The sequence below is a fragment of the Leuciscus leuciscus genome (assembly GCF_965113295.1).
Source record: "Leuciscus leuciscus genome assembly, chromosome: 15".
Taxonomy (NCBI): domain Eukaryota; kingdom Metazoa; phylum Chordata; class Actinopteri; order Cypriniformes; family Leuciscidae; genus Leuciscus; species Leuciscus leuciscus.
Window position 1 is genome coordinate 11,495,173 of NC_138739.1, and position 26,216 is coordinate 11,521,388.

General features: G+C 35.9%; 3 protein-coding genes and 1 long non-coding RNA gene across 10 annotated transcripts in view; 1 reads left to right on the forward strand and 3 right to left on the reverse strand.

The window, feature by feature from the left end:
• Positions 1-17,164, forward strand: part of LOC309476216 (SLAM family member 9-like) — a 69,914-nt gene extending 52,750 nt beyond the window's left edge. The window contains exons 1-5 of one of the 3 annotated variants that reach the window (XM_082139473.1): positions 3,923-5,995; positions 6,372-6,710; positions 9,074-9,220; positions 10,280-10,347; positions 15,852-17,164. In XM_082139473.1, the coding sequence (XP_081995599.1) occupies positions 5,944-5,995; positions 6,372-6,710; positions 9,074-9,220; positions 10,280-10,347; positions 15,852-15,893 (648 nt within the window). In that variant the 5' untranslated portion in view covers positions 3,923-5,943 and the 3' untranslated portion in view covers positions 15,894-17,164. Of the gene's footprint in view, positions 1-3,922; positions 5,996-6,371; positions 6,711-9,073; positions 9,221-10,279; positions 10,348-15,839 lie in introns of those variants that run through there. The other 2 variants (XM_082139472.1, XM_082139471.1) reach the window with 2 other exon arrangements.
• The window catches only part of LOC309476364, a 71,053-nt gene extending 50,370 nt beyond the window's left edge, over positions 1-20,683 (reverse strand). The window contains exon 1 of one of the 2 annotated variants that reach the window (XR_014198061.1): positions 20,016-20,676. This is a non-coding gene — a long non-coding RNA (uncharacterized lncRNA). Of the gene's footprint in view, positions 1-20,015 lie in introns of both variants that reach the window. The other variant, XR_014198062.1, reaches the window with a different exon arrangement.
• Positions 1,606-9,211, reverse strand: LOC309476327 (uncharacterized protein). Its single transcript, XM_082139623.1, has 4 exons — positions 9,056-9,211; positions 3,578-3,916; positions 2,752-3,036; positions 1,606-2,126 (listed from the first exon to the last, which is right to left on the reverse strand). Exons 2-4 carry the CDS (start codon positions 3,747-3,749, stop codon positions 1,996-1,998), a joined length of 588 nt encoding a protein of 195 aa, XP_081995749.1. The 5' UTR covers positions 3,750-3,916; positions 9,056-9,211; the 3' UTR covers positions 1,606-1,995.
• A 2,644-nt stretch (positions 20,684-23,327) lies between the features above and the next one.
• LOC309476035 (uncharacterized protein) overlaps positions 23,328-26,216 on the reverse strand; it is a 41,685-nt gene continuing 38,796 nt past the window's right edge. For 3 of the 4 annotated variants that reach the window (XR_014197910.1, XR_014197911.1, XR_014197912.1), the window contains 4 exons: positions 26,119-26,144; positions 25,295-25,393; positions 24,964-25,161; positions 23,328-24,278 (listed from right to left, as the gene is read on the reverse strand). Coding sequence is in view for 1 of the 4 variants with exons in the window: in XM_082139154.1 (XP_081995280.1) it covers positions 25,024-25,161; positions 25,295-25,393; positions 26,119-26,144 (263 nt within the window). In the remaining 3 variants the exon portion in view is untranslated. The remainder of the gene's footprint in view (positions 24,279-24,963; positions 25,162-25,294; positions 25,394-26,118; positions 26,145-26,216) is intronic. The other variant, XM_082139154.1, reaches the window with a different exon arrangement.

Below are 26,216 nucleotides of genomic sequence, written 5' to 3' on the forward strand. Positions count from 1 at the left end.
TGGACAAGTCCCTCCATCACTCCACCTGCCCTTACGAGACAACAAAGGTAATATAATTATAAATATTGGCCAGCATTTATCATTATTATCGTGTGTAAGTTTTGGGGTGGGCTAGCAATACAATTTGCTCTGGGGTAATATTAATTTTTAAGGAGTGATACTTACATTTTTCGAGTATAAAATCAACAGTTTTCTCCAAAGGTGAGATCTTCGAGCAGCTGCCCGTCTCCTTTGTGCAGACATTACAAACGCTTTGGAAAACCATTCTATAGGGCTGTCGAGTTACTGATGTTGTGAGGTGTTAGTGCACCTGTCGCTCATATACATTTTTTTTTTTTATTGCCAAACTTAGTTACATTCAAAATCAGGGAAAAATACCATGGTTGTATATTTAACAATGAATGAATAAAATAACAAATATAATGGGTTTGCATAAATCATAATATGATATTTTATGCACAGGAAAAAAGAACAATGATGAGGTTAAATAACTTTAAATAATTCATCATAATACATACAAAAAAAAGCATTTTTTGTTGTTATTTGTTATTTATAAATTCAACAAGAAAAAGAGGAAAACATAAAGGAGATTTAAGCCATGGATAAAACAAAGAAATTAACAACATATTCAAGAGATGACGATTTTGGGTTTTCGTAATAAAAATAATATCGTTAAGGATAAAACTGGGTCACGTTAGTAGGGTTTAAAATATAAGAAATCAACCATAAATGTATTCACAAAATAAATGGCTAGCTGTTTCTTCAACAAGGACACAAAATTAGCCAGTTTCGTCAATATCAAGATATTTACAGATAGATGAACTAAACCTGTCGCTCATATCTTTTAAGTAAAAAAAAAAAAAAAAAAAAATATATATTTTAAGTTGTTGCGCTTGTGATAACGTAGTAGGTCACATGAAAACATCAACATGGCGGATGATGTACTGCTCGCATTTATACTTAACGAGATCTGGCTATTAAGTAGCCTACCTACTCTTTTAGCGCTCGTTAAGTAAGTATGTGAGTATGCGGTTTCGAACGCAGCCCGAGTGTTTTTTTTTTGGGTGCCATTTGGGACAGGGCCTCTGACATCCTGAATCACTTCAAAGTTAAAGTGCCCCCTAATTTACTGATATTTTTACTGATTATTTTATGTTAAACATTTTTGAAACACAATGTTCTATTAAAGATTTTTTTTTTATATATATATATATATATATATGCTTGACTAGTCAATGCTGCAATTGACATTTGAAGAAAGAAAGAAAGAAAGAAAGAAAGAAAGAAAGAAAGAAAGAAAGATCCTTGTTATTTTCTATTAACTGGACGGCAATAAAATGTCCCAATTCAGATTCCAGGTCCTCAGGTTCTCAGTGGACGTTTTGCTACCATCACATAAAAACACTCAGAAAAACAAAAAAAAACACTAGTCAAGCTTTTTTTATTTTTTTATAAATTTTAATATCCATGGAAAACATGACAATTTCCCAACTGGGTGAAAGCTGAATAGGACACAGGCAGAAAGAGAGAGCCTTGACAACAATACCTCACTTAATAAAATACTGTAAACATTGAACAGCTACATTATTTAAAAAAAAAACAAAAAAAAACAGCAACCTTCCCTGCTACTAAACGTTGTTAAGCTTTTGCCACATGCACAGATTAATGCACCCTCTTCACACAGAGTAATAAATAATACTTAAGTGATATTTAATAATAAATAATGTTAATAAGAAAAACATAAACAGGAAAAAAACTGAGTAAAATAATCCAGCAATCCCATTATTCTCAGTTATATAACAGAATAAGTGTAAAAATAATTATTAAAAGGGAAAGAATGAATCATTGAAAGAACTGAACTTTACTCTGTAAATTCATTCAAGATCAACTGAATATTCTGGCAAAGCCCCATTCCCTCCTCCTCTTCCTCACAATGTGACATTATATGATTCATCTGTGAGGGTCTGATGATGATGATGATGATGATGATGTCTGTTATGTTCTCTCCTGTTCAACTTTTCTGGATGTGATGTCATACACCACAATACAGGCAGCAGCCACACCCACCAGAGCAGAGATGACCAATCGGGTGACAGCTTCAGAAACATGACAACATAAAACACAGTCTGAGGAAATAAAAGAACAATATGAATCAGAACAGAACATTTGGACACTAACAGCATTTCACCTGAGAGTGACAGAAGGAACCATATATACGGCATTTATTATCATTGAATATTGTGTAATATCTGCTCCACTAGTGGCACAAAATGGAATTGAAAAATTAATTCATGTTTTCAAAATGGTTTTCTGAACACTCCCTCCCTGCGTCTCAATGTCCACACTATCCATCCTAAACAGTATGTGAGATTAAAATAAGTGTGTCCCAAAGCATAGTATGTTGAAAGAGTACGCCAGAAGTCCCAGGATGGTCTACTATTTCCAGTGGATTTTCGAAGTGTGGATCTGTGCTCACTATAACAGCTTTTATTCACCTTTTTTTTCAATGAAAGCATCTTAGCACATAGAAAAGCCAAGAGAAGTTGTCAGTAAAGTAATGTTAAACTTTCTTAAAAATATTTTGGGAAATATAATTTCTCTTGAAAGAACAATCATCAAAAATCTAGAAAGAGTTCAGTGTCCGAGGACATCAACACATCTAATAATAACTTCGTTGATAAAAATACATTAAATCAGTGACAAGGAACACATAAACTCAGTAAATAACTGGTAAAATAACTGCTGACGTACCTGGACATGTCTGGCAGAGTTCAGAGTTGAGATGTGTGGTCCAGTTGGTGAATGAAGAAGCCACCACACAGCTGTAGGAATCATCCAGACACTCAATCTCCAGAGGTAGAGAGAGACTGATGCTGAGATCAGACGCACTGATGCTGGACAATACACTGATTCCTGCGTACCAGGAGAGAGTCACATGACTCACATTCAACACTGAACACACCAGCACACATTTAGACACTGATGATGATGAACAGTTTGAAGAGTTACTGCTAATGACAGGAATGGGCAGAGGAGCTGAAAAACATGAAAGAACAGAAAAATAAGAATAAATTATGAGGCCATGCATGATCTACATTCCACAAAGCACAATGCAAAGAATCAAATGAATAGAGGCAGATCTTAACACTGTGTGAGATTCAAACCCACAACGCAATGATTAAGAGCCAACGTCTATCCACTGACCCACACTTACAACAACTTTTAATACTGGCATATGCAGTTGAGAGTCTTTACACACAAGCACTGCTGTTGCTCTCTTGCTTCTTGAATAAGAAAAATGATTACAGTCTCATATAATAAAAATGCACAAATGTGTCTTTACTTCTTGAGGAGACCAAATATAGTTAATCTATCCCTCCAGATCCTGATCATCACTGAAAGCATTTTAACAAACTGCATCATGTGTGCTATGTCCAATGCAAGACCCCGTCCCCCATTTTTATATATCATAAGATCTATACTTTTACATTAAAAATAAAGTTGAATCATCTTAGTTATAACAATATAATGCCACTTCTGTAATATATAATAGAGTGAGCTGTATTTCTCTACTCACCATAGACAGTAACAGTGAATCTGTAAGTAGACGATGATCTGCTGCTGCGGCTGATCTTAACTTCATAAACTCCAGCATGTTCAGTTCTGGTGTTCATGATGGTCAGAGATCCAGTCTTCTTGTCCAGCTTCAGTCTGTCTCTGAATCTCCCATCAGGATTATCAGGGATCATGTTGTTCACTCCATCAGTTTTAGCTATAAGATTCCTGTTAGTTCCAAATGTCCATTTTATATCTTCATCTTTCTGTATTTCAGTGAGACTAGAGTTTAGAGTGACTGAATCTCCCTCTATCACTGACACTGACTCTGTCTTCACTGCATCTGTGTCAGCACACACTCCTGAAGAACACACAGAAACAGTCTCTCAGTCACACATTCAACATTAAATTGTTTTAATGAAGCTTTAACTGTTAGTTTCTAAATGATTACAAACTTTGAGAAAGTAGAAAGATAGAAACAGCATCATGGGAAATAAATGGCAGGGTGGAAAACACAGATATCTGAGTTTACACAACTTCACATAGTTTACATTTTATGTTTTGGTTTAGTGTTATAAGTTCCATAAGTAAACAGTTATAAAATATCTCCATTTTTATTCATTGATGGTGGAACTGAAGTTCATCAGAGCTCCACACAAATAACATGCAACTATAAATCATAAAACATACTTATAACTCACCAACCAGACAGCAACAGCACAGACAGCAAAAAGCAAATGTGTGAAACATTTTCTTCAATAGTTCAGTGGTCTGAAATAGTAAGACTTAAGTGTGAAAACCTGAGAGCGTCTGCTGTAAAGATGAGTAGATACAAGCTGTTAACAGCTTAAACTATTCTGTTAACTTCCTTAAAACTGAATTAGGCCACGCCCCCTGCCTCCAAACACACGCCCTCTCTACAAAACCCGCTCAAAGACCTGTCAGCCAATCAGAATTCACAAAATGATTGACAGGTAAGAAAGCCTTCAAGTTTTCTGATTAAAGTCTCTCACATTTAAATAATAATTTTTAGCTGTTTACAGGCTATCATACAGACAGGTGTCAGGACATCAATTTCAGTGATAGCTGGCAAGTAAGTACAATTTATGTGTTATTTCAAAGAAAATGATTAAATAAATATCTTAATCTCTTATAGCACATGATTTAAGGATCATTCACTGACAATGCTGTGGTTTCTAAGTTTCTAAGATCTCTTTCTACACTCCCACTTGTCGTCGTCACATCTTGTCTCTGCTCATTTGCATACATTTGAGCAATCCTTAACTTTGCCACACTGCCCAGAGCCGGCCCAGCCTCACAGCACAGAAATATTCATAACTCTACAGTATATATAGCTGAAAATATAGAACTGGATTTGACAGATGCTTGCACGCTGGAGCTGATAACATACTGTACTTTTTATATAATTAATTTATAATGTCTGTTTTTTCTTTCTTCTGGCATATAGTCACCAGGAGAGGGCACACTTCTGAGCAAAACAACAAACAAATCCTCCTGTATGGCTCCCCATATCATTTAGTGACCTAAACAACTATGTGGAATATGTAATGTAATGTGTACCAAGTGTTAAAATCCCGAATGTGTGTCTGTCACACACATTCGTTATTTAAATAAGTAGCCTATAAATCAAAGTGGCGTCATATAATAGCGTTCAATTGTGTACGTTTTCAAGTATGGCCTCAGACTGACTAATAACCGAATATATTACGGTTAATTGCATAAACAGTCCATTCAAAACTGTTCTCAAAAATCTGAATCCAGAAAACAGTTCAGTCTTAATATAGTAATAATGGAAGAGACAATCCTTAAAAACATGCAGGGTGAAAATCAGCCACAGGGCAGAAGTGTGAAGAGGAGAGGCTCGGGTAGAGAGGGTACACAGTCACTGTAAAGGATCATAAGATGAAACACCCTGAATTCACGTGGACTTCTTCGACATGCAAGACTGAAGACTTAGAGATCACAAGTCCATCAGTTTTGCCATGTCTAATTTTGTACCTCTTCATAAGAAAAACCACTGCTTCATGTTTTTTCCACACGTTTAGAAGAGCAACAGATTAATTTTATATTTAGGAAAAAAATGTAACTCTCAATAATCATGTTCTCTTGAAGACATATCATCCAGTTATTTTTTCAAGTCCAAGATTTTGTTGGTCTGAATCAATACAGCATCATTAGCACAATGACACACGGCCCAATGAAAATGTGAAAAGACATCACTGTTGTGAAACGCGCTCCACACATGCTCACTCAGCCGAGACACAGAGACAGAAGTAGAAGAAAGGGTTTTCCTTCACGAGTCCACATCGCTCTCAGATTTCTCCTATCCAAAACTCCTATTTCATACCTCAGAGCCGTTGGAAGAAAATGTTTAAAGGAAAAACAGTTTTTTTCTGGCTGTACTTTTGCCGTCTGGATGGTGAGTTACAAACTTTTTTTGTGTTCTGGTAAAAGTTAGTTCAGATCAACAGTCCATCATTTAAATCAGTCAGAAGAAGCTCTTGCTCTTATTCACAGATATTACTGAGATGTAGATGTGACCATGAGAAGTTTCCTACTGTTGTATTTACTTATGGAACTTATAACACTAAACCAAACATAAAATGTAAACTATGTGAAGTTGTGTAAACTCAGATATCTGTGTTTTCCACCCTGCCATTTATTTCCCATGATGCTGTTTCTATCTTTCTACTTTCTCAAAGTTTGTAATCATTTAGAAACTAACAGTTAAAGCTTCATTAAAACATTGTAAAGTTGAATGTGTGACTGAGAGACTGTTTCTGTGTGTTCTTCAGGAGTGTTTGCTGACACAGATGCAGTGAAGACAGAGTCAGTGTCAGTGATAGAGGGAGATTCAGTCACTCTAAACTCTAGTCTCACTGAAATACAGAAAGATGAAGATATAAAATGGACATTTGGAACTAACAGGAATCTTATAGCTAAAACTGATGGAGTGAACAACATGATCCCTGATAATCCTGATGGGAGATTCAGAGACAGACTGAAGCTGGACAATAAGACTGGATCTCTGACCATCATGAACATCAGAACTGAAGATGCTGGAGTTTATGAAGTTAAGATCAGCCGCAGCAGCAGCCCATCGTCTACTTACAGATTCACTGTTACTGTATATGGTGAGTAGAGAAATACAGCTCACTCTATTATATATTACAGAAGTGCCATTTTATTGTTATAATTCCTCTTAATACTACAAAATAAAATTTTAAAAATGTCTCTATGACACTTCAATTCCATTTTAAATAGTAATCCATATGCTTCTAAACACTGAAAACTGACCATAAGAGAAGCCTCTTGATTCTGACAGTGGGTGTCATAAATAATTCCTCCATCATACCGTTATAATTGTTCATATAAAAACCCATATAGCTCAGTCCAAATGATATTTCATGCAAACTTAGCCATATACTTATACGATGAACCATCTCCACAGAAAAACATTTTATTTTTGTAGACTGAAACATCTCCATTGACTTCCATTCAAACAGAGCAGCTTCTGGGAGCGTATTACAGAAAGATTATCACCTTATTTACATTTACATTTACATTTATTCATTTAGCTGACGCTTTTATACAAAGCGACTTACAATTGCTATATATGTCAGAGGTCGCACGCCTCTGGAGCAACTAGGGGTTAAGTGTCTTGCTCAGGGACACATTGGTGTCTCACAGTGGATTCGAACCCGGGTCTCTCACACCAAAGGCATGTGTCTTATCCATTGCGCCACCACCACCCCCATATAATCTTATAACCTGTCTTATCCTTTTGTAACCGTGACCATTTCAGCTAGTGAACGTTCACCTGAAATTGTATTTGATCATTTGACATATAACAGGTCAGTGTATTATAAAAACATACTTTATATTTCAGCCCTCAAAACCTCACTTGAAAACATTTATTGAAACCAGGCTATACAGAATTGTGACGTTATAATGTGGAGAAAGAGATATAACAAATAACTATCAGGAGTTGTTCAAACTAGACACATTCTTGCTCTATTTTATATCAATATAATTTTTGCTCTATGTTAACAGACTAGATTGCCGTCTTTGACTGCTGGGACAGTGTTTTTTCAGTGTGTTGTACCATATACAGATTTATTTTGAACACTTAAATGAGAATCTGCTTCAAAACCAAGCGTTTCATTCTGATGGTCAGATAAAGGGTGGATAATGTTTTGTGAAATTATTTATCACATCACAAGTTTATCATCACAATAAACTCTCACCAAATGACATCCCAATTCACTTTATAATGCAGATATTTCAGGGTGTTTTTTAATTGTATTTTAATTTTTTTTATTTTGTTTACAGATTTTCATGTCTGTTTTAGGTTTTTTTTTGTGCCTGTGGAATTTAGTCTTGTGCTTCTCTGTTCCCTTGATGTGATCCTGTCATGTGCTTCACCTTTCCATGTGCCTTGTTTTCATTGGTTCGTTTGTTTCATGAGTCATGTACTCATTGGTTCTGGTTTCATTAGTTCTGTCTGTTCATTGGTTGCTTTTGTCATGTGATCCCCAAAGTCTTTAAGCCCTTATGTTTTGCATTGAATTGTATTCAACAATGTAATGCTGTTTCCATGTTACTGTTATCAGTCAAGTCAAGTTCCTAGTTGATGTTTCACATCTTTGGATAGTGGTGGGCAGATCGAGGCTTTGTGAAACACTGAAACAGCAAATGTGCCGTATTGTGTCGAGGCTTCGAAACACTCAATTCGACACCCGTCTCCACGGTGACCCCTAGTGCTCAGAACAGTGTAAATGCAACAAAAACCCTGGCCAAACATGCATAAAAACACCTTTTAAAAATCTATTGCAATTTTTTTTATTGAAAGTAAAGTATTTCAAATGCAATTATCTAATCATCTAATAAGATTATCAAGTGTCTATATGTTCTTTAATCAATTGTCAGGGTTTGTTCTATAAATGGCTCAGCTAAACAGGCCAATAAGAGACTATTAACTACCATTATTCAGTTTAATTATACTAATGTCTAATTGAAACGTCTACCAATGTATAAAACTGCTCATAGATCAGGTAAAACCCACAGACACTTGTTCATTGGCTCTCAGAGACTCCTCATGATTCATGGGTTGACAGAGATCATCAGTGGTGAACCATTGACATTTCAAAGTGTTTTGAAACAGTTATGATGTAATGAAGCCTCATTTACTAAAATCACGTGACTCTGGCAGTGTGATACACACCAGACCACTGATTCGGAACAAAAGATTCGTAAAGGTTTTGAAGCTTCATGAAGCATTGTTTTGAAATTGCCATCACTATCTTTGGATTATTAACCTTGTAATAAACTGCACCTGTGTCCTCTACACTATTGTCTTTGTTTGCTTCCATGTCAGCTACGTTACACAGACCTGACACTTTCTCCTACTAATGACTGTCTCTCTTTAGCCACTACAACACCAGACGCACAAACTACTCACATTCTCCTTCATGTTTACCTTTATGTCCTCCTTCAGCTCCTACTGCAGCTCCTCCTTCAGATCCTCCTTCAGGTCCTGAATCTCTGATAGTGCAGATTTCTGCTTCTGCTGGATCTCTGTTGATTGTTGCTGCATTTGGGATGATCTGGATCTGCAGGAAACAGAGAAAAAGAGATCAAGTCGGCAAGTATTTCCTACTACTGATACAACTGAAAAAAATTATTATATATCAATGAATAATTATAAACTTTTAGAATTCATCTCTGTGACGGAGTCTTAACAAATCACTATAAAAAAAAATGAATCTATCGTCACAAAGGAGCAAAGTGGTCTTCAATTGTGACAGTCTTTATTGAATCTTTCTTATGCACAAAAACAAAACAAAAAGTGATCAAGCCTCATTAGAGAGGACAAAGGCAAAAATTGTAACAGTTAGAAAAATCCAAAAGTCATATTCCAGTTACATCACAGGAAATAGCAAGTATTCAGGACATAATCATACTTGAGCCTCTCAGACTGACAGAGGACCAAAATCAGCACCACTTTCCAGAGTACAATAAGAAACAAGACTCTCTAGATAAGACATACACTGAATAGGAGGTGGCCAGCACCATAAAAACAAAAAAAGGGAAGCAAAACCATACAAAATTCTAACAAAAGTAACAACACAAACCCTGAAATGAACACAATACATTTAACTACATTTAGAGCCATGGATACATTTAAGTTAATGCAAAAATAATTCTATTAATCAAAAATCACGACATCACGTTTTCCTACAGTATGTCCGCTCTAATACATCTAAGTTAGTACAGTGTAATTTCCTTTACAATTACCATAAAACAGATCAACTTCCTGTTTAAATCTCTTTGACACTAAGCTGGTCCATTCCCACAACACACCAGGTATAAACATTTAAAATCATGTTAAATACCAAATGAACTTTAACAATTTTAGCTGTTTTTAAAAATCACATTTTAGCCAAAGAGGAATTTTAACTGGTTTTAATGTTTTAACCTTAAGCCAAATATCTAAGCCCATGCACTGACTCAGTACAATGACAATAATGTATCAAACCAATACAGTAATGTCCTTTTATTTATTGATCAATTCAAAGATAAATGTATGAATTATGTGTTGCACAAATCCTGGCCATCACAATCTCAAATAATGTATTTTTAGGATGAAAACTGATTTAGTGATTCCACTTTGTTGATTTAATGCATCTATTGTTGTTTACAGATGAGACTCGTGATGAAGAGATAACCTACGCTGATCCAACATTCTACAAGAGAAACACACAGAAATCGGTAAGATCATTTATGACCGTCATCTGTGTCATAATCAGCAGAATCACATTTAGATGTGTTTAGTGTTTTCCTGTATACGTGTAAATGGCTATGCTTCCTGATTTTCTTTATTATTAAATTAAAACTAATACAACTACTAGTTTAGATTGTAGTGGGAGTTACTAAAAAACAGGTAACACTAAACATTTGACATTAAATCACATTAATGTCATATGTTATACACACAATCAAACAGTTATACACACATAATCAAAATTCATGTATAACTTGAATGAAAGGTTTTGATTCACTTCAAATGCGGATTAGAGTAGATATCTGACTTCATACATTCACTAAAAATAAATGCCGTACCAGTTTAAGTGGGTACAAATTATGTAAAAAAGTGAAGCTAGTTCTGAGAAAACATCATGCGTATGTATAACATATAAATGGGAAGTTCACCCAAAGTCAAGAGTGTTTAAAAAAAAAAGTGTGAAACAAAAGTTTAGTTCCCAAACCCCCCAATCTGCTGACACTATCTCAACTTTCACGAAGCAGCCGAAGACAAACCTCTTTCACAAGCACTTGAGATTCAGGGGCAGTTCATGTGTCTATTACCCCTAATGTCTCAATATACTCACAAACATCCCAACGCTCCCAACAAGAGTGACATTTAAATGAATATTTATATGTCAGGTGAATATTTATATTTATTTAGATTAATATGTATGTGCATCATTCATGCTCCTCTCAATAACAAAATAAACACGCAACAAAAATCACAGCGTTGAGAAATCTGCAATTCAGCACTCCAGTAAAGTCATGTCACGTATATTTAGATTGCACTCTATACAAATGTATTGCTTTAAAGCAAACAGCTTACAGTATAAAAGATTAAAAACCGTGTCAGTGTCAAGTTGTGAATTGAAAATTAGAATATCGCATAAAACATTTCTGAATGAAGCTCCGGTTCCATCCAATGAGTTCAAGAGAACAAAACCATCACTTCCTGGTAAACTGGCACCAAATATCACTAAGGCCCAGTTTACACCTGATGTGTTTTGGTTGATCGGATCACAAGTAGACGAGGCAGACACATACCCGTTTACACCTGGGGATTTAATCAGTCTCTTTAGTCTACTTTCAATCACTTTTGTCCTGATTTCTTCAAGGGGAGCTTCTATGGGTGGGTAAATGTGTGTTGTTTTTTTTCATATCTTTTGAACTAATGAACAAAAATAAGCTTGTGCAATTTAGATATGAATGCGCCCGGAGACGACGGAAAGACACACGGAGAGCGGCAGCTTTAGTTTCTGCTCTGACAGACGCAAGACCAGCCGAACGCTTACAAATCAGGAATAGTGAGAGAACATTAGTCCAGGCAAAGTAACTCATTTTGGAGCCAAAAATAGAACTAATTGTAAAATAATTTTTTGCAGCATAGATCATTTCTATGAGGTGTCCAGAACAACATACTAAAAGTCCTAAGAAATCCTAGTTGAGGAAATATGTTTAATTCTCATCAAACCAAGATGTGTGCCAATAAGGCCAGACAACACCCCAATGGGGCTATTTTTTTTCCTTTACTCCTATCAAAATGAAACTTTATACAATGAAAGTACCCATGAAAAGTAAACTTTTTTGTATTACAAGTTTCTTTGAAAATGTATCTGAATATGCAAATGAGCTATACACTAATCAAATATAGGCTACCCAAAATATACCCGCATAGGCTTAATTTTTTCCTTCACTCCTACCACAATAAAACTTTACACAATGAAAGTCTACAAGAAAAGTAAAACATTTTGTATTAGAAGTTTCTTTGAAAATGAATTTGAATATGCAAATGAGCAATATACTAATCGAATATGCCCAAAATACACCCTAATGGACTTATTTTTTCCTTTACTCCTATCACAATCAAACCTCACAGAGTTAAAGTATACATGAAAAGTAAAAATTTTGTTTTACAAGTTTCTTTGAAAAATCTATTTTAAATATGCAAATGAGCTCAACACTAGGCCTAATTGACTTATGGCCAAGAAACCATAAAGTCACAAGTAGAAAAAACAGGGGCCAAATAACTAACACATACATGTCCATTCAGTAAGTTAACCTATGCATAAAAAGCCACACTTACCTGGGTTACTTGCTACAAAAAGACTTATATTGACCTTACGAATTGATTGCACAATCTTGCCCCCAGTTGCTTTCTAAATTATTATTATTATTAATTTATTTTTGCTAATGACATTCCCCCACAGATAACATCAGAAGAAAGTCAGAATAGCCATCTTAGTCATTGGTAATGTGGTGAAATTAAATTTTGGGCTGGTGGATTTACAAATGATTGGTATTGTTGGTAAGATTACGAGATTATAGGCAGAAGTCATTCTTACCAACTAAACGATTCACTCTCACACAGAAGACAGATGAAAAACTGGATAGACACACTTTCCAGACATTCCAGCTCTTTAAAATAATTTTGCCAGACACCAAAACTGCTTCTCTTTTTGTAGTTAGCAAGTATTTGTTTGTAAAGTAGCTTTGCAGTGTTATGAGAAGCTAGCAATAGCAATATCTAGGTTAGTTAAAGACAAAAAAAAAAAAAAAAAAAAAGAAACCTCCTCTGTTGTTGCTACCTTGTGGTGGTGGAGAGGCTTGTGTGCCTCCATGACCCTGAAGACTATACTGGCGGGGGTTATAGTATACCCCTGGCAGGTACTACCAAGCCAGGCAGTTTTCAGGTTAGAGGCCAGTCTAAAAGCAGCATTGCCATCACCCATTGGCAGTAGGATGATTGGATGAAGATTGGGCCGATGTATTTGTCATACATATGAATGGTGTTTCTGCCTATGCAAATTAGGGCATATTCAATAAGTGTATCGCTCATGTGCATATTCAAATTCATTTCAAAAGAAACTTGTAATACAAAAAAGTTACTTTTCATGTATACTTTTACTATGTTAAGTTTTATTGTGGTAGGAGTAAAGGAAAAAAAATAAGCCTATTTGGGTGTATTTTGGGCATATTCGATTAGTGTATAGCTCATTTGCATATTAAAATAAATTTTCAAATAAACTTGTAATACAATTTTTTTTACTTTTCATGGGTACTTTCATTGTGTAAAGATTCATTTTGATAGGAGTAAAGGAAGAAAATAGTCCCATTGGGGTGTGTTGTTGCCTGGCCTTATTGGCACACATCTCGGATTGATGAGAATTAAACATTTCCTCAACTAGGATTTCTTTTAGTATGTTGTTCTGGACACCTCATAGAAATGATCCAAGCTGCACAAAATTATTTTACAATTAGTCTGTCGTAAAACGCTACTTTGCCTGGACGGATTGTGCTTGGTACGATTTTCATCTTCAAACCAAACTTGGGTCTTCAGCCGACAAAGTTCACATCCCGTCTGGCTATAGCGCTTCCCATAATGTTACGCATTAGGTAGACGGAGAGACGGTCTTCTGTGGCTGTTCGAACACATTCAGCCACTTGAGCCTTTACACTATGAAAGCAATCCGGTCAAACGAGTTTTCAACTACCTCTGGAAGTGGTTAAAAGTGGAAAAGCTCAAAACGTTTTGGACCCCGTTTACACCTGTATTTAGCGTCGTCCACTTGATATCCTTAATGCCAGGTGGAAACAGGGCCAAATAAAAATGTAAGTTGCTGTAGGAGAAGCCACTGTGGCTCTTTTTTCATACATGTTAAATTACTTGCGCCTCAGAGCGTGCAAACGACACAATAAATGTGGTCAAGTAATCTTGCATTCAGAGGCTGATGCCTGATCTTTGAGAACGCTGTCAAAGGAGACATGGGAGACAAATTATGTCCCTTTGACGACTTTGTAACAGGCATTTTAGATGATCAAACCAACATTTGAGATGCTGTGCAGTGGCTAATAAGAAATCATAAGTTCATTTAAACATGGCCCATCCTTGAATTATGCTTTTTTATTAATATTGTTTTTATCATATATAAATTGTATTTTTGTGTAGGCCTATATGACAGAACTGCTGCTCTAATATTTAGCTGACTGGCTGAGAGAGTTTAGCCATCTTTAGTTAACAATAATCACGTGTCATCATGAGGATGTAATTATACTGCCTAGTAATGTGTTACAGACAGCAGTCAATAAAGAAAAAAAGCAAGATTAACTGTTTATGTAGAGACATGACACCTTAAGGCTGGCCCACACTAAAAGATTTTCACAATCTTTTCAGATTTTAAAAAATCTGCCAGACCACAAATATGACAATTAAAAAAAATCATGATTTAAAGGTTGTATCAGCGATTTCAGGTCCAAACATAAATGATCATTCATCTAATCTTTCCTAACGATCCGCTAGCTGCCCGTCCCATAAGCATGCCGTCAAAAAAACGCGTCTCTGTAGGCAGCCTAGGCTCTGAGATCTGCACACAAAAACATTTGGTTTCACCAACCACTCAAAACCAAAATCACAGACAGGGGGTGGGTATTGTGAGGTTTTGCGCTCGTGCACAGCTGCCTATGGCGGCCGCATGCGAAGTGTCGGTGATTGGTTGGAACACTATTTATTTTGGTTTTGAGTGGTTGGTGAAACCAAATGTTTTTGTGTGCAGATCTCAGAGCCTAGGCTGCCTACAGAGACGCGGTTTTTTTGACGGCATGCTTATGGGGCGGGCAGCCAGCGGATCGTTAGGAAAGATTAGATGAATGATCATTTATATTTGGGCCTGAAATCGCTGATACAACCTTTAACAGATTTGTTCCCATCGTGTTGTGTGTGAAATGCCGTGATGTGACCAAGACAGCACACCACACACTAGTCTCATGTAGCCAGACCTTCAGACTAACAGCAGAAGGTCTGGACTCCATCGCAGCTTTCATTTGTCAAGGGCCGTCCAAGAGGGCATGGACAGACATGTAATGCAACCAACCACAGTTTGTTTTGTTTCGTGTCATGTTTAGGGGTGTGAAAATGTAAAGTCGATGTCCCTACAACAATCTAATAAATTATTCATTCAAGAATGTTGTGCAAGTTTACTGTTTAATAAACCTGATGCCGCCCATGTCATTTATGTTAATCAAACAACAAAAGACAAGGAAAATCACTTACTGCTCTTGACTGAGCTTTGAGTAGCTTTAAGAATAAAACAAAGTTTCATTCTTATAGTGAAGACTACGCTGTTTTATTTTACATTTGATTATTCAATTCCGTATAGTATCCTGTTGATACTTGAAATCTTAAAGCACTGTTTGCTTAATTTGTATCTTTTCTATTGTATGTGTCCTATTGTTTGTAATTTGCTTATTTGTGTGCCTAGTAACATATTATCGAAATTAGTATTGAGAATTGTGAAATTTCCCTGGTATCTAAAATTTATATCATAGCAACCTTATTTCCAGCAAATACATATTTGATATATATTGCTATTGTTAAATCTTTTTTTACTAGACTTAGCATTGCATACTATGAATAAGTGACAATTTGTCTCTTTGTATGTTCTGTGTGTGTTTTCTTTCAGAGTGTTAAACAGGAGGATGAGGTGTTATACGCAGGTGTCGTCACCAGACGTTAATTAATGAACTCTCTGAGGCTTTTTCCTCATTATTGGTGTTATTATCAATAGGGTTTTCATGCACACTAGAAAGCCGGTATTGCAACCAAGCTGTTTAAGATTCGAAGCATTGCTCATGCTTACATGCACTGTATTAGTAACAGCTTATGGCCATGCAAAAGCATTAGCTGCGTTCTTACTGTGTTCTTACTGTGTTCTTACTGTTTTCTGAAGAGTGTGCATGTGTCTGTGAGATAACTAAAGTAACACAGGGGTTTGGTTAAAGCCGATTACTGATATCAGCCACTGTGTACGCAGGTTAAGAGCATCACACTTACACCGCATTTCTGAACGCTGCAATAAACCAATTTCTTAAGTGCATGTAAACTCTGAACATTCATTTTACCTTTTCTCAAATGTGTTTTTGTGTGTAATTTTTATTTTATTTGTACATTTTCTGTTTATTGTGATCCTGTATGTTAATGTGTTTCAGTTGTAGTTAAGGTTAAAAGCTCCAAAAAAAAAAAAAAAAAAAAAAATAACAGGGATAATTGAGCATCATGGGACATTACCTGGATTTTATTCAAGAGCTTTGAAGATTTACTTTGGATTCTGAAGCCTAAAACTCATCCACATTTACCAGACATACATGAACTGAATTTAACACAAATTGATGGGGAGAGTGCAAAGTTACATAGATAACACCATCTCTATGGTCCTGATGTTAAAGCTCACATGGAACGGCTCAGATGTTTGTTCACAAGTATTTATTTTGAACAGGGTATTTTTCAGTTTTACTCTGTGTGTGTTCAGGAAATCCCAGCTGAGGTTAAACAGCAATTTTATATAGCACCTTATACTGTATATAGCATCTAACAGCACATTATCAATGCATTCAGATTAAAAGTCACTGCTCGATATACATAAATCTGCAGAATAACATTACACCTTTTAATTTCATGATAAATATGAGCAGAAAACAGATGTTTTTGGTGTATTATACAGTATTGCCTTCAACAGACTCAAACCACAGAAGGCCTCAGCTTTAGATCTGGAAAGAAATGTGGTTTCATCTGTTGAGAGCAAGAGAACGTGTCTTTAATGGACGTTTGTGGTTAATGTGCATCAGTGTTTGCTCGTCTTGAGCTGTGAATAGTGTGAGTGTGTGTTTCTGTGAATAGTGTGAGTGTGTGATCCTGTGAATCTTGAGGGGTTCAAGAACTTCCACAGTTTTACTTCCTCTTTATGCAAAACAATGTTTTACTGCAAAATAAAGTACAGAATGGAAAATGTTTTAAAAAATATACTCTGTGAGATTTTTCTGTGTGAATGAGAAATATTAAAAAGTATCATACACTCTGTGCATGTGAAATATAAGATTGATATTCAGCAGCATTTGCATCTCTCTATATTTCCATGACCTCATACTCATGCTGTGATCCTGATAGATAATAAGTGTTAGTTTCAGTGTTATTTGCAGCTCCAGCAACACTTCATTGTTTTTAAGAAGATTCCACTATTCTTATCTGTTCGTCTATCTTTTAAGCAAAGACACAAACAAGTAAATCAATTTAAAAATAAATGCAATGCCTGATTTACTGCCAGTTGCAATATTGATGTGTTTGCAAGATTTTCAGTGCATCATGCATAAGTTATTTATTTAGTTTTCATCAATTTTGGGGAGTTTCTTACTTACATTTATAACATTTTGCATTAGCATAATTGTTGTTTTAAACATTAAGAAACTTTTTTCAATAGCAGTGTAGCATGTCAGATGCTAACCGCATGAATCATGTTACGTGACTGATCGCTCTAAATTAAAACTTTTTTTTTAGCAGACAGTGAAAGACACGTCTAGTTTACACTGTTTAAAGCCCCCCAAAAAAATCTATGGAAAGATAGTATTTTTGCCTGTAAAATGGAGAAATTACAGTATATAACTGCAGAGCCTAACAAGGCTATGATGACCAGATAAACCCTGACCACCTGGGGCCAGTTGTTCAAAAAGTTTAATCTGGATCAGAATGATCTGGATTTGGAAATCCCATGTTTTGCTATCCAGGATCAGGTAATCCATCTTACTTTTGTGCCGGTTTTTCAAAGCAAAATTGGATTGGATCACCCCGATCTGGATGTACACTTTTTCTGATTACCAAATGTGGATTTACTGGTGCTCTACGGAACCCCCAAAGGGACATGGTGATGGAAAAAAGATGAGATAGGAAAAAAATTATAAAAAGTTTTGTATAGCGTTCACCAAAAAAACTTTGTGTTCACTTGCAAAGATCTTTTGACTGGTTCATCTCTTATGATTGTGCCAATGTAGTTTAGAAACAGTGATAAAACACTTTGAATTAAATATAATATTTTTGTCTGATTTTTACAGCTGTTCGGGGATTATTTAATGGCACCAAAATCTCTTTTTTACTTTACAGTAGGCTACCGAAAGGCCTAATGCCTACTTTCTAATGTATTACTTTCACAGTTAAACTAATCAAAAGCAAAATACAAATATAAGTGTGTGTGTGTGTGTGTGTGTGTGTGTGTGTGTGTGTGTGTGTGTGTGTGTGTGTGTGTGTGTGTGTGTGTGTGTGTGTGTGTGTGTGTGTGTGTGTGTGTGTGTGTGTGTGTGTGTGTGTTGCATTTTTTACCAGTTTTAAAGTTTAATTATATTTTTGTTCCTGAAATCCACTCTTTTCTGCTGGGATCAGTATAATCCAGATTTTTTTTTATTAAAGGATTAAAAGTATCTCAATCTTAAAAAGTTTTTAACAAAACCAAGATTGGATTTTTTGATCTAGGCCTAATCTTATTTCTGAATCTTTTTTTTTTTTTTTTGAACAACCATTTTCAAGATTTGATCCAATCCGATAGCCGAAATCGATCATGTTACTTTTTATGAACATATTACTTTTGGCCCCTGGAGTTAGAGTGCCATAATACCACGTGTTTACACTATTAGACTGGCGCTATCTAGTGTTCAAGAATACTGTAGCTCTACTATTAACAGATGGTCAAATAGATCTCACAGTAGAGCAACAAATCAAGTTTGTATCTAATTTTAGGAAAATGTATAAAACATCAAAAAACTGATAAGTCAGATACTTTAAATTTTTTCATGTATTTTAATTTTATTTCTTCAATTCAGGTCTAAAATGGTTTTATCTGCAGTAAAGAGTTCAGCTTAATAAAGACCTTCAACACTGACAGATAATGCATTAGTTTAGTTTCAAATGACTGTCAGTAAAGATTTGCTTCATGCTGGGCTCTTCTGGTTCTCTCTGTTGTTTTGCTAGTGAAAATCTGCTCAAAAAGATTCATAAAGGGATAGTAAAAAAATAAAATAAAAATAAAAATCTGTAATAATTTACTCGCCCTCAAGACGTTCCAAACCTGTATAAATTTCTTTCTTATATTGAACACAAAAGAAGATGAATGTAACCAGATTTTTTTTTTCCACTACGATTTATTTAACATGTTTGTTATGGAAGTCAATGGGCCCATCAAATGTTTACCCACATTCTTCAAAATAAATATTTTGTGTTCAGCAGAAGAAAGAAATTCATACAGGTTTGGAACAACACAAGGGTGAGTAAATGATGCCAGAATTTACATTTTTGGGAGAACTATCCCTTTAATGAATCTTTCAGAGTGAATCGCGATTCGATTCAAACCATTCTGCTAACGCGTTTGGCCATTTCATTGAAAAGAACCGACTCAAAAGAACGATTCGTATTTCAGAAAATACCGGACACATTATTGGCGAAATAAGGAAATGTCTATTAAATTTATATATAGGGCTAAACACTTTTTTTAAATGGCGACAGATAATATGAGTGTGATTTGCGGTATACAGGGCCTCTTTTATGAAACATAAATAGGCTACAATTAATTGCTATCTACATAAGGGTCCATAACCCTATTTTTGTATAAATTGCCCTTAATAGATAAACGTAAGAATCTTTACAAACGATTTCTGCAAATTCTGCAATTCCAAACTATACAAGAAATTCATAATTAAAATTGTATTCAAACGTAATTCAGTCATCAACTTGAAACAACATTTAGTCAGAACAGTCTCAAGGAAATTGAATTAAATCCCAAAATGTGTCTGAAAAAGGCGTTTACCAAACTTAATCTCACCTTGAGGGATCCTGATGGCGTCAAACTCCAGACTTCAGAGGACTGATGAAGATCTGCACCTTCTCCAGCTTTGCAATAGTACCTGTCAATGTGGTCTGCGGTTTCAGAGACTTGCTATGAGGTCTCTAAGGTGTTCCGTGTGGTTGCTAGTGGTTGTTTACTAGGCTAAAGAGTCAAATCAACTATGATATTGCTCGAGTCGCTTTTTCGCTCGTTCCAAGTCTGTAGGAATTTTTCCATCTGTTTATCATCCACCAGGTGAAAATCGTAAATGTGATCATTTGTACTTGCAAATTGTAACTGTGCAATATTATTTTTAATATTTAATGTTAATTAGTCCACCTACAAAGTGATACTTTCCAACTTCTGATTAGAAAAGTCTCTTAAATCATATTTCCAACTCACGCGGAAGTCCATAACCTTTGTTTACGAGATGCGAGAGCGCGTGACGTCACGCGCACATGGCGGCACGCAGCGAGATGTGATGAACACATGACATAAACATTCGCTTTTAAATAAATGAAATTGATCGAAAATGGCACTACATCATATTAAAACATCTCAGTATCAGTAAACGTAGTGTGTGAAACACGGACCCTCTCTGAACGGTACACAGACAACACCAATGATAGCACTAGCATAGTTTCTCCACTAGGGTTCGGATGCTAGAAGACATTTTTTTTTTTTTTTTTACAGATCAGAAAGGATTTCTTATAAGCCATAAACACGGAAACGTAATCCTGTATTTAGAATCCATTCATCACATTTTTTCCAAATTATTTATAATTATTTATAATTTTATAATTTATAATTATATAAATAATTTGAGACATTTGTGTTTGACAACTAGCTAGGGATAGGGAAATGAAGCCTCGTGAATCACTGAGGCTTTCCCGTCTATGGGCTTTCCCCATATAGACAGTATATAAACGGCTTTCCCTGACTGTTCAGGGAAAAGATTCAAAGCTTCGAGAGTGTCGAGAACAGCGCCATCTGGTGGTTATTTAAAATAAAGCAGCCAGAAGCCTGTGTTAGAAGCTCTTGCCGATGAAGCAACAACACACTCCATAGTTTCAATGTTATGTGTACAAATAAAAGCCTTACATGTTTGTGTTTAATTTGTTCATTAAATAAATAAATTTTCTCTCCTCACAAACCCATCAACCAGACTGAGCCAACAATGACTCGTTAAATAAGATCTGGGGTTCGTTCGAGCATAGACTGTAAAAAATTTGGACAAAGCGTCTGTGACGTCACCCATAGACTTTCTGAAGAACGGTTTTGAAGCCGTTTATGGGGGGTATGGGCGGCGCCATCTTGAAAAATCCTAACCCCGCCCACCTTCTGACGCAGCACGCGTCACTCAGCTCGCTCTGCTACTCCGGTTATCTCTGTATATTTTAGGCAACGAAATATGTTATAAAACACCATACTAACTCTTTTCGTTTTCATTTAAAGAAATCTTAAACATTATAGCCACACAAATGTGGTTCAGGCAACGCGCATTGATTATATTCACTGCATATAACATTTGCCTATTTATAACAAAACGAAATATAAAACACAAACCTGCCTCTTTTCGTTTTAAATATAATATAAAAATATTAAAGGTGCCTTGTGTAATGTCCGCCAAAAAATCAATTCATACTCCAGATTCCATACCAGATGGGGGCAGTATACCTCCAGAAAGTGAGTTGGTCTACTCTAGAGTAACAACCGAGAAACGGCATAGTCTCTATGCTCCGCCCCTACCTTCACAACGACCCTAGCCGAAGCCGAGCCAACTCCTAATAGTTAGGCCGTTAACATAGTCAACGCGGGCAACGCGAGCGACGCGCTCCCTTTCATAGTCAAAACAGTGGACGCAAGCAGATGCAAGCATCACGGGCGATGCATGAAATGTCATAGTTCTGAACGCACGCCTATATTTCGCTTCAAACGCTCGCTTTCGCTTTGGACGCGCGAATGGATTCAAAATTTTCAAGCGTCGAACTAGACGCGAATTTGACGCTATTCGCGTTTTGGACGCAGCTTAATAACAGGCTCCGATGTCAAGATTGCAATGCTGGAGTGTGTGTGTGTAGCATTTTGTTCATACAGGACATCATTAAAACTGCAAAGTGTTTGGCCTACTTATATTTATGTAAAACACAACATTGTGCTTTTTTCAAACTGTAACCTACAACTGTCACCCAACCAAAATCACACACACACACACACACATCGTAGACGAGATGTATGCGCATAAGCTCGCATAATTTTTTCTCTTCGCCCGCCATTGTATTCAAATCTTCTTCTGTAAACATAATATACTTGAATGAATGTACAATACTTGCAATGTCGCCCCCGCCGACAACGCATAGTATTGCGTGCATCGGCGCATAATGACGCGTAGCCTTGTGGACGCGTATGCGTACCGATGCGTTAACTACGGCCCATCCGCTGATGTTGACCAAGCTAGCGCCAGAGCTGCCAACTCTCACGCATTCACCGTGAGACTCACGCAATTGACACTTTTCACACGCTCTCAGCCCACACATCAATTTTCTCACGCACAGAAAAATTGCGAAGCAAAGAGGACACGGAGACCGACAGACTAGACAGAGCAGGTTACTTATGATATAAAAAAATCTCAGCTCTCAGATTCTGTCAATTTTATTACGCAATTCAAACAATAAATACCGTTTTGGCGCTTGCAAATGTACACGACAGATCCCTAGCGCACGTGAACCGATCATCTCTACTAGCTAATAGAAAAAAAAAACACGAACACTGTTGAAAGATAAGTGGAAAATAAAGGAATTATCATGCAAATCAGTGTTTGTGTGGAGTATTTAAAAAAAAAAAAAACGTTTAGAGGACTGAAGTTAATCCGTAATCATTAATAACCCAACATGTGTTTTATCCCCAGGCCACTTTTATTTTTATATATATATATTTAAATCTACAATTACCTCACTGTCTTCCTACATGTGCTGCAGAGCCCCCTCAGAAATGAAACTATAGCAGCATTTGACCACTAGAGGGATGGGTCATTATTCACACAGAATATTATGCTTGTGTAATGCTATTTGCTATAGGCAACAGTTCACTATTACTATTGTATACTGTATATTATAATTATTGAAAATGTTCACCATAAAGAAAATTATGCACTTATAAATCACAAAGCAATTTCATTTACAATAGTAACCTTAGTTTAATAATAATAATAATATTAAAAAGCTAAAATTACAGTTTATTAGATGAGTTATTTCTGATTACAAACTCAATAATTGCATGACAAACTCTAGTCAAAGATTCTAGTCAATATGGGAAAATCAGATCTGTTTTTATTGGCATTTATCACATTTATAATTCATTTCCTTGTTTCAGAAAAAATAGCTGCAAAGTAATTATATAAAAATAAAATGAAATGTCAAACTGAAACTTGCTTTATATATACAGACTTTGAGCAGATGCAACAAGTATTATTATATCACAGTGAAAACATTCGTAGAAATGGAGACTTTCCCTTCTCTATAAATCAATGGTGAAGATTACAACAACATAAGATTTGACAGTAACAGAAAAATATAAAATCATATAAAATGAAATGAGCAAATAAAAAAATCAATTTAAAAGAGATAAACAGCATAAATGAAGTAACACCACAGATGTACGTTTGCTTTCTTGAAGCCACACACACACACACACACTATTAATCATTCCTTATATCAGAAGCCTGAAAAGTTAAAGGTGAAGGTCTTAAATGATTCAGTGATAGTTCAGTACACATTAATTTACAATAATAAATTCATACATCAGATTCATTTCATAACAAACAAATTCACAGCTGTTGTGATTACATACAATTTGTTTTTCACATGAACATACAAAAGATCTTCCAAAAACCTACTTGACTTTAAAGCAGTCTTTTCCTTGGTTGCTAAAGAAAAAGTTTAGCAGTATTTTAGATATGACACAAAATGACTCAGATTGCATTATGTTTTCATTCATGAGGTGATAATAATGTATATAAATGTGTGTGGAAATCGTACAGTAACATTATATAGTCAAACACACTAAAACCACCAAGCTGGATCATTGATCAATATGGATATCAAACCAACAGGGCTTTAATTAATGAAATGATTCCTGTTGAAAAGCTAAGAAAACATTGTTGGCTCTTAGTAGCTCTTCACCAGAGACAAGTTGCCGGCTCCGGGTGCTGACCCACCAAAGGCTGTCCGGATAGATACGGAATGAAGACTCGCTTGTTTTCTGGGGAAAAAAAAACACATTTATGGTCAGCACTCGTTTTCAACTGATTGATTTTCAGAAGTATCAGATGCTATAGATGGGGGTGTTTATGAGTGGTTGTGGTTTTCTATAAAAATAGAAATAGTGACATAAACATAAGTATACATAAGGGATAATAATAGTGATAATTAAAGATAGTGACACTACAGCATACATAAAATAAATGAATAATTAAACATTATCAGCAAATGATTGAGAGCAAATATAAGGCAGGCTGTAAGCTTTATATTATACACAGTGACATTTGTAACCCGACACCTTGTGTAGCGCCACTCGGTCTGGGCAAAGCGTGTAACAAGTTGTTTACAAAAAATGTTCCCGTATAAAATAGAGAAATAGAATTCATGTATAAAATTAAAGATTGCAAATATAGTTTTGCATTTACGCACAGCACTTCGTCAATCAGGTGAAATATAAACACTTATTTATTATGCTGCTGTAACTTTACAGGGGCAGGCGTGGCCTAATGTTTAGAGTCTGAATGTCGTGGGTTCGAGTCTCAGTATCAGCAGGGAATTTAGGTGAGGGGAGTGAGCAAAGGCTCCAAACCCCAAATCGCTCCCCGGACGCCACAGCAAAAATGGCTGCCCACTGCTCCGGGTGTGTGTTCACGGTGTGTGTTCACGGTGTGTGTGTGTGTGCACACCTGGAAGGGTGAAATGCAGATCAGAAAATCCGAGAATGGGACACCATACTTTGCTGCACGTCACATCACTTTCTTTAGCAGGCGTCTCCGTGTTCCACTGTGATCTTCCATCTCTGTGACGGTGGGGTAATTCATGCGATTAAAGTTTGCCGAGAATGTTTGGCTCAAGCAATTTGCTGTGTATGAGTGTTCCTGAAACTACAGAGGGAGAGATGTAATACAGAGGCAAACAATAGCCTTTGTAACAAGCTCCTAGAGTAACTTTAAATTATACTGTTAAATATATGTATCATTGAGTAGAATTCACTCAAAATTTTTCATTAACACACACCTGACGGAATGAAATTTGAGTGACTTTCCCTTTCGATGGCATGATGTTTGAACATAACATCATTTCCTGTTCTGTCTCCTCTTCCTTTTCGCATGGTAACTGAATGGGAGAGAGAATGTTAAGGGCAATTCACTCACAGAGGCAGTGGATGTTTTCTTTTATATCAGGAGAGGAATTAAAGATCCAGCGAAACTGCCGCCTGCTGTCCTGTGTGTAACTGTACAAAACACACAACGCAGACAACACTACAAAATGTTTGAGATCAGTGTTTCTGATAAAGCTGCCTGAGGGTTTCTGAATATTTTTTGGCTGAATTTCATTTCACCTTCATTCCAGTAAATCAACTGTGCGATTGCACAAATCCGATAAAGCCACGCAAAAATGCAAACCACCATTCTCATATTACATCAGAGACAAGAGATAAGCTCAGAGCATGAGATACGATCAGCAACATGCAGGAAATAGGCTTTCACTGTTTGAACTTAATCCAGCCAATAAAACAGAATTAGAATAAATACATTTATTTTATTTAGCTTCTTTAAAAAATAATATTAATAATAATAACAATAACAATTACAAAGCAAATAAGATTTGGATGGCAAGACTGGTATCATTTATCCCAAAAGTTCCTTGTTACATTTTACATGTAAGGTTTTACATCATTTTACATCTTTTTTAAGCTGACAACAGATGACGACACCGATGGCACTTTATTTTTTTAAATAAAGTCAAATACCTCAAAAACGAAGGCAGCACAAACAAAATTTATTTTGTTACCAATTTTATTATATATGCTGCAAATAATATTGCAAACAGGATCTCACCTGATGTTCCGGACTCCTCCAGTTGTCTGTTTTAAAAACATTAAACAGATTTAAAATGTTTTTTTGATTGTGTCTTTTACACAGTAAATCTCAATGTT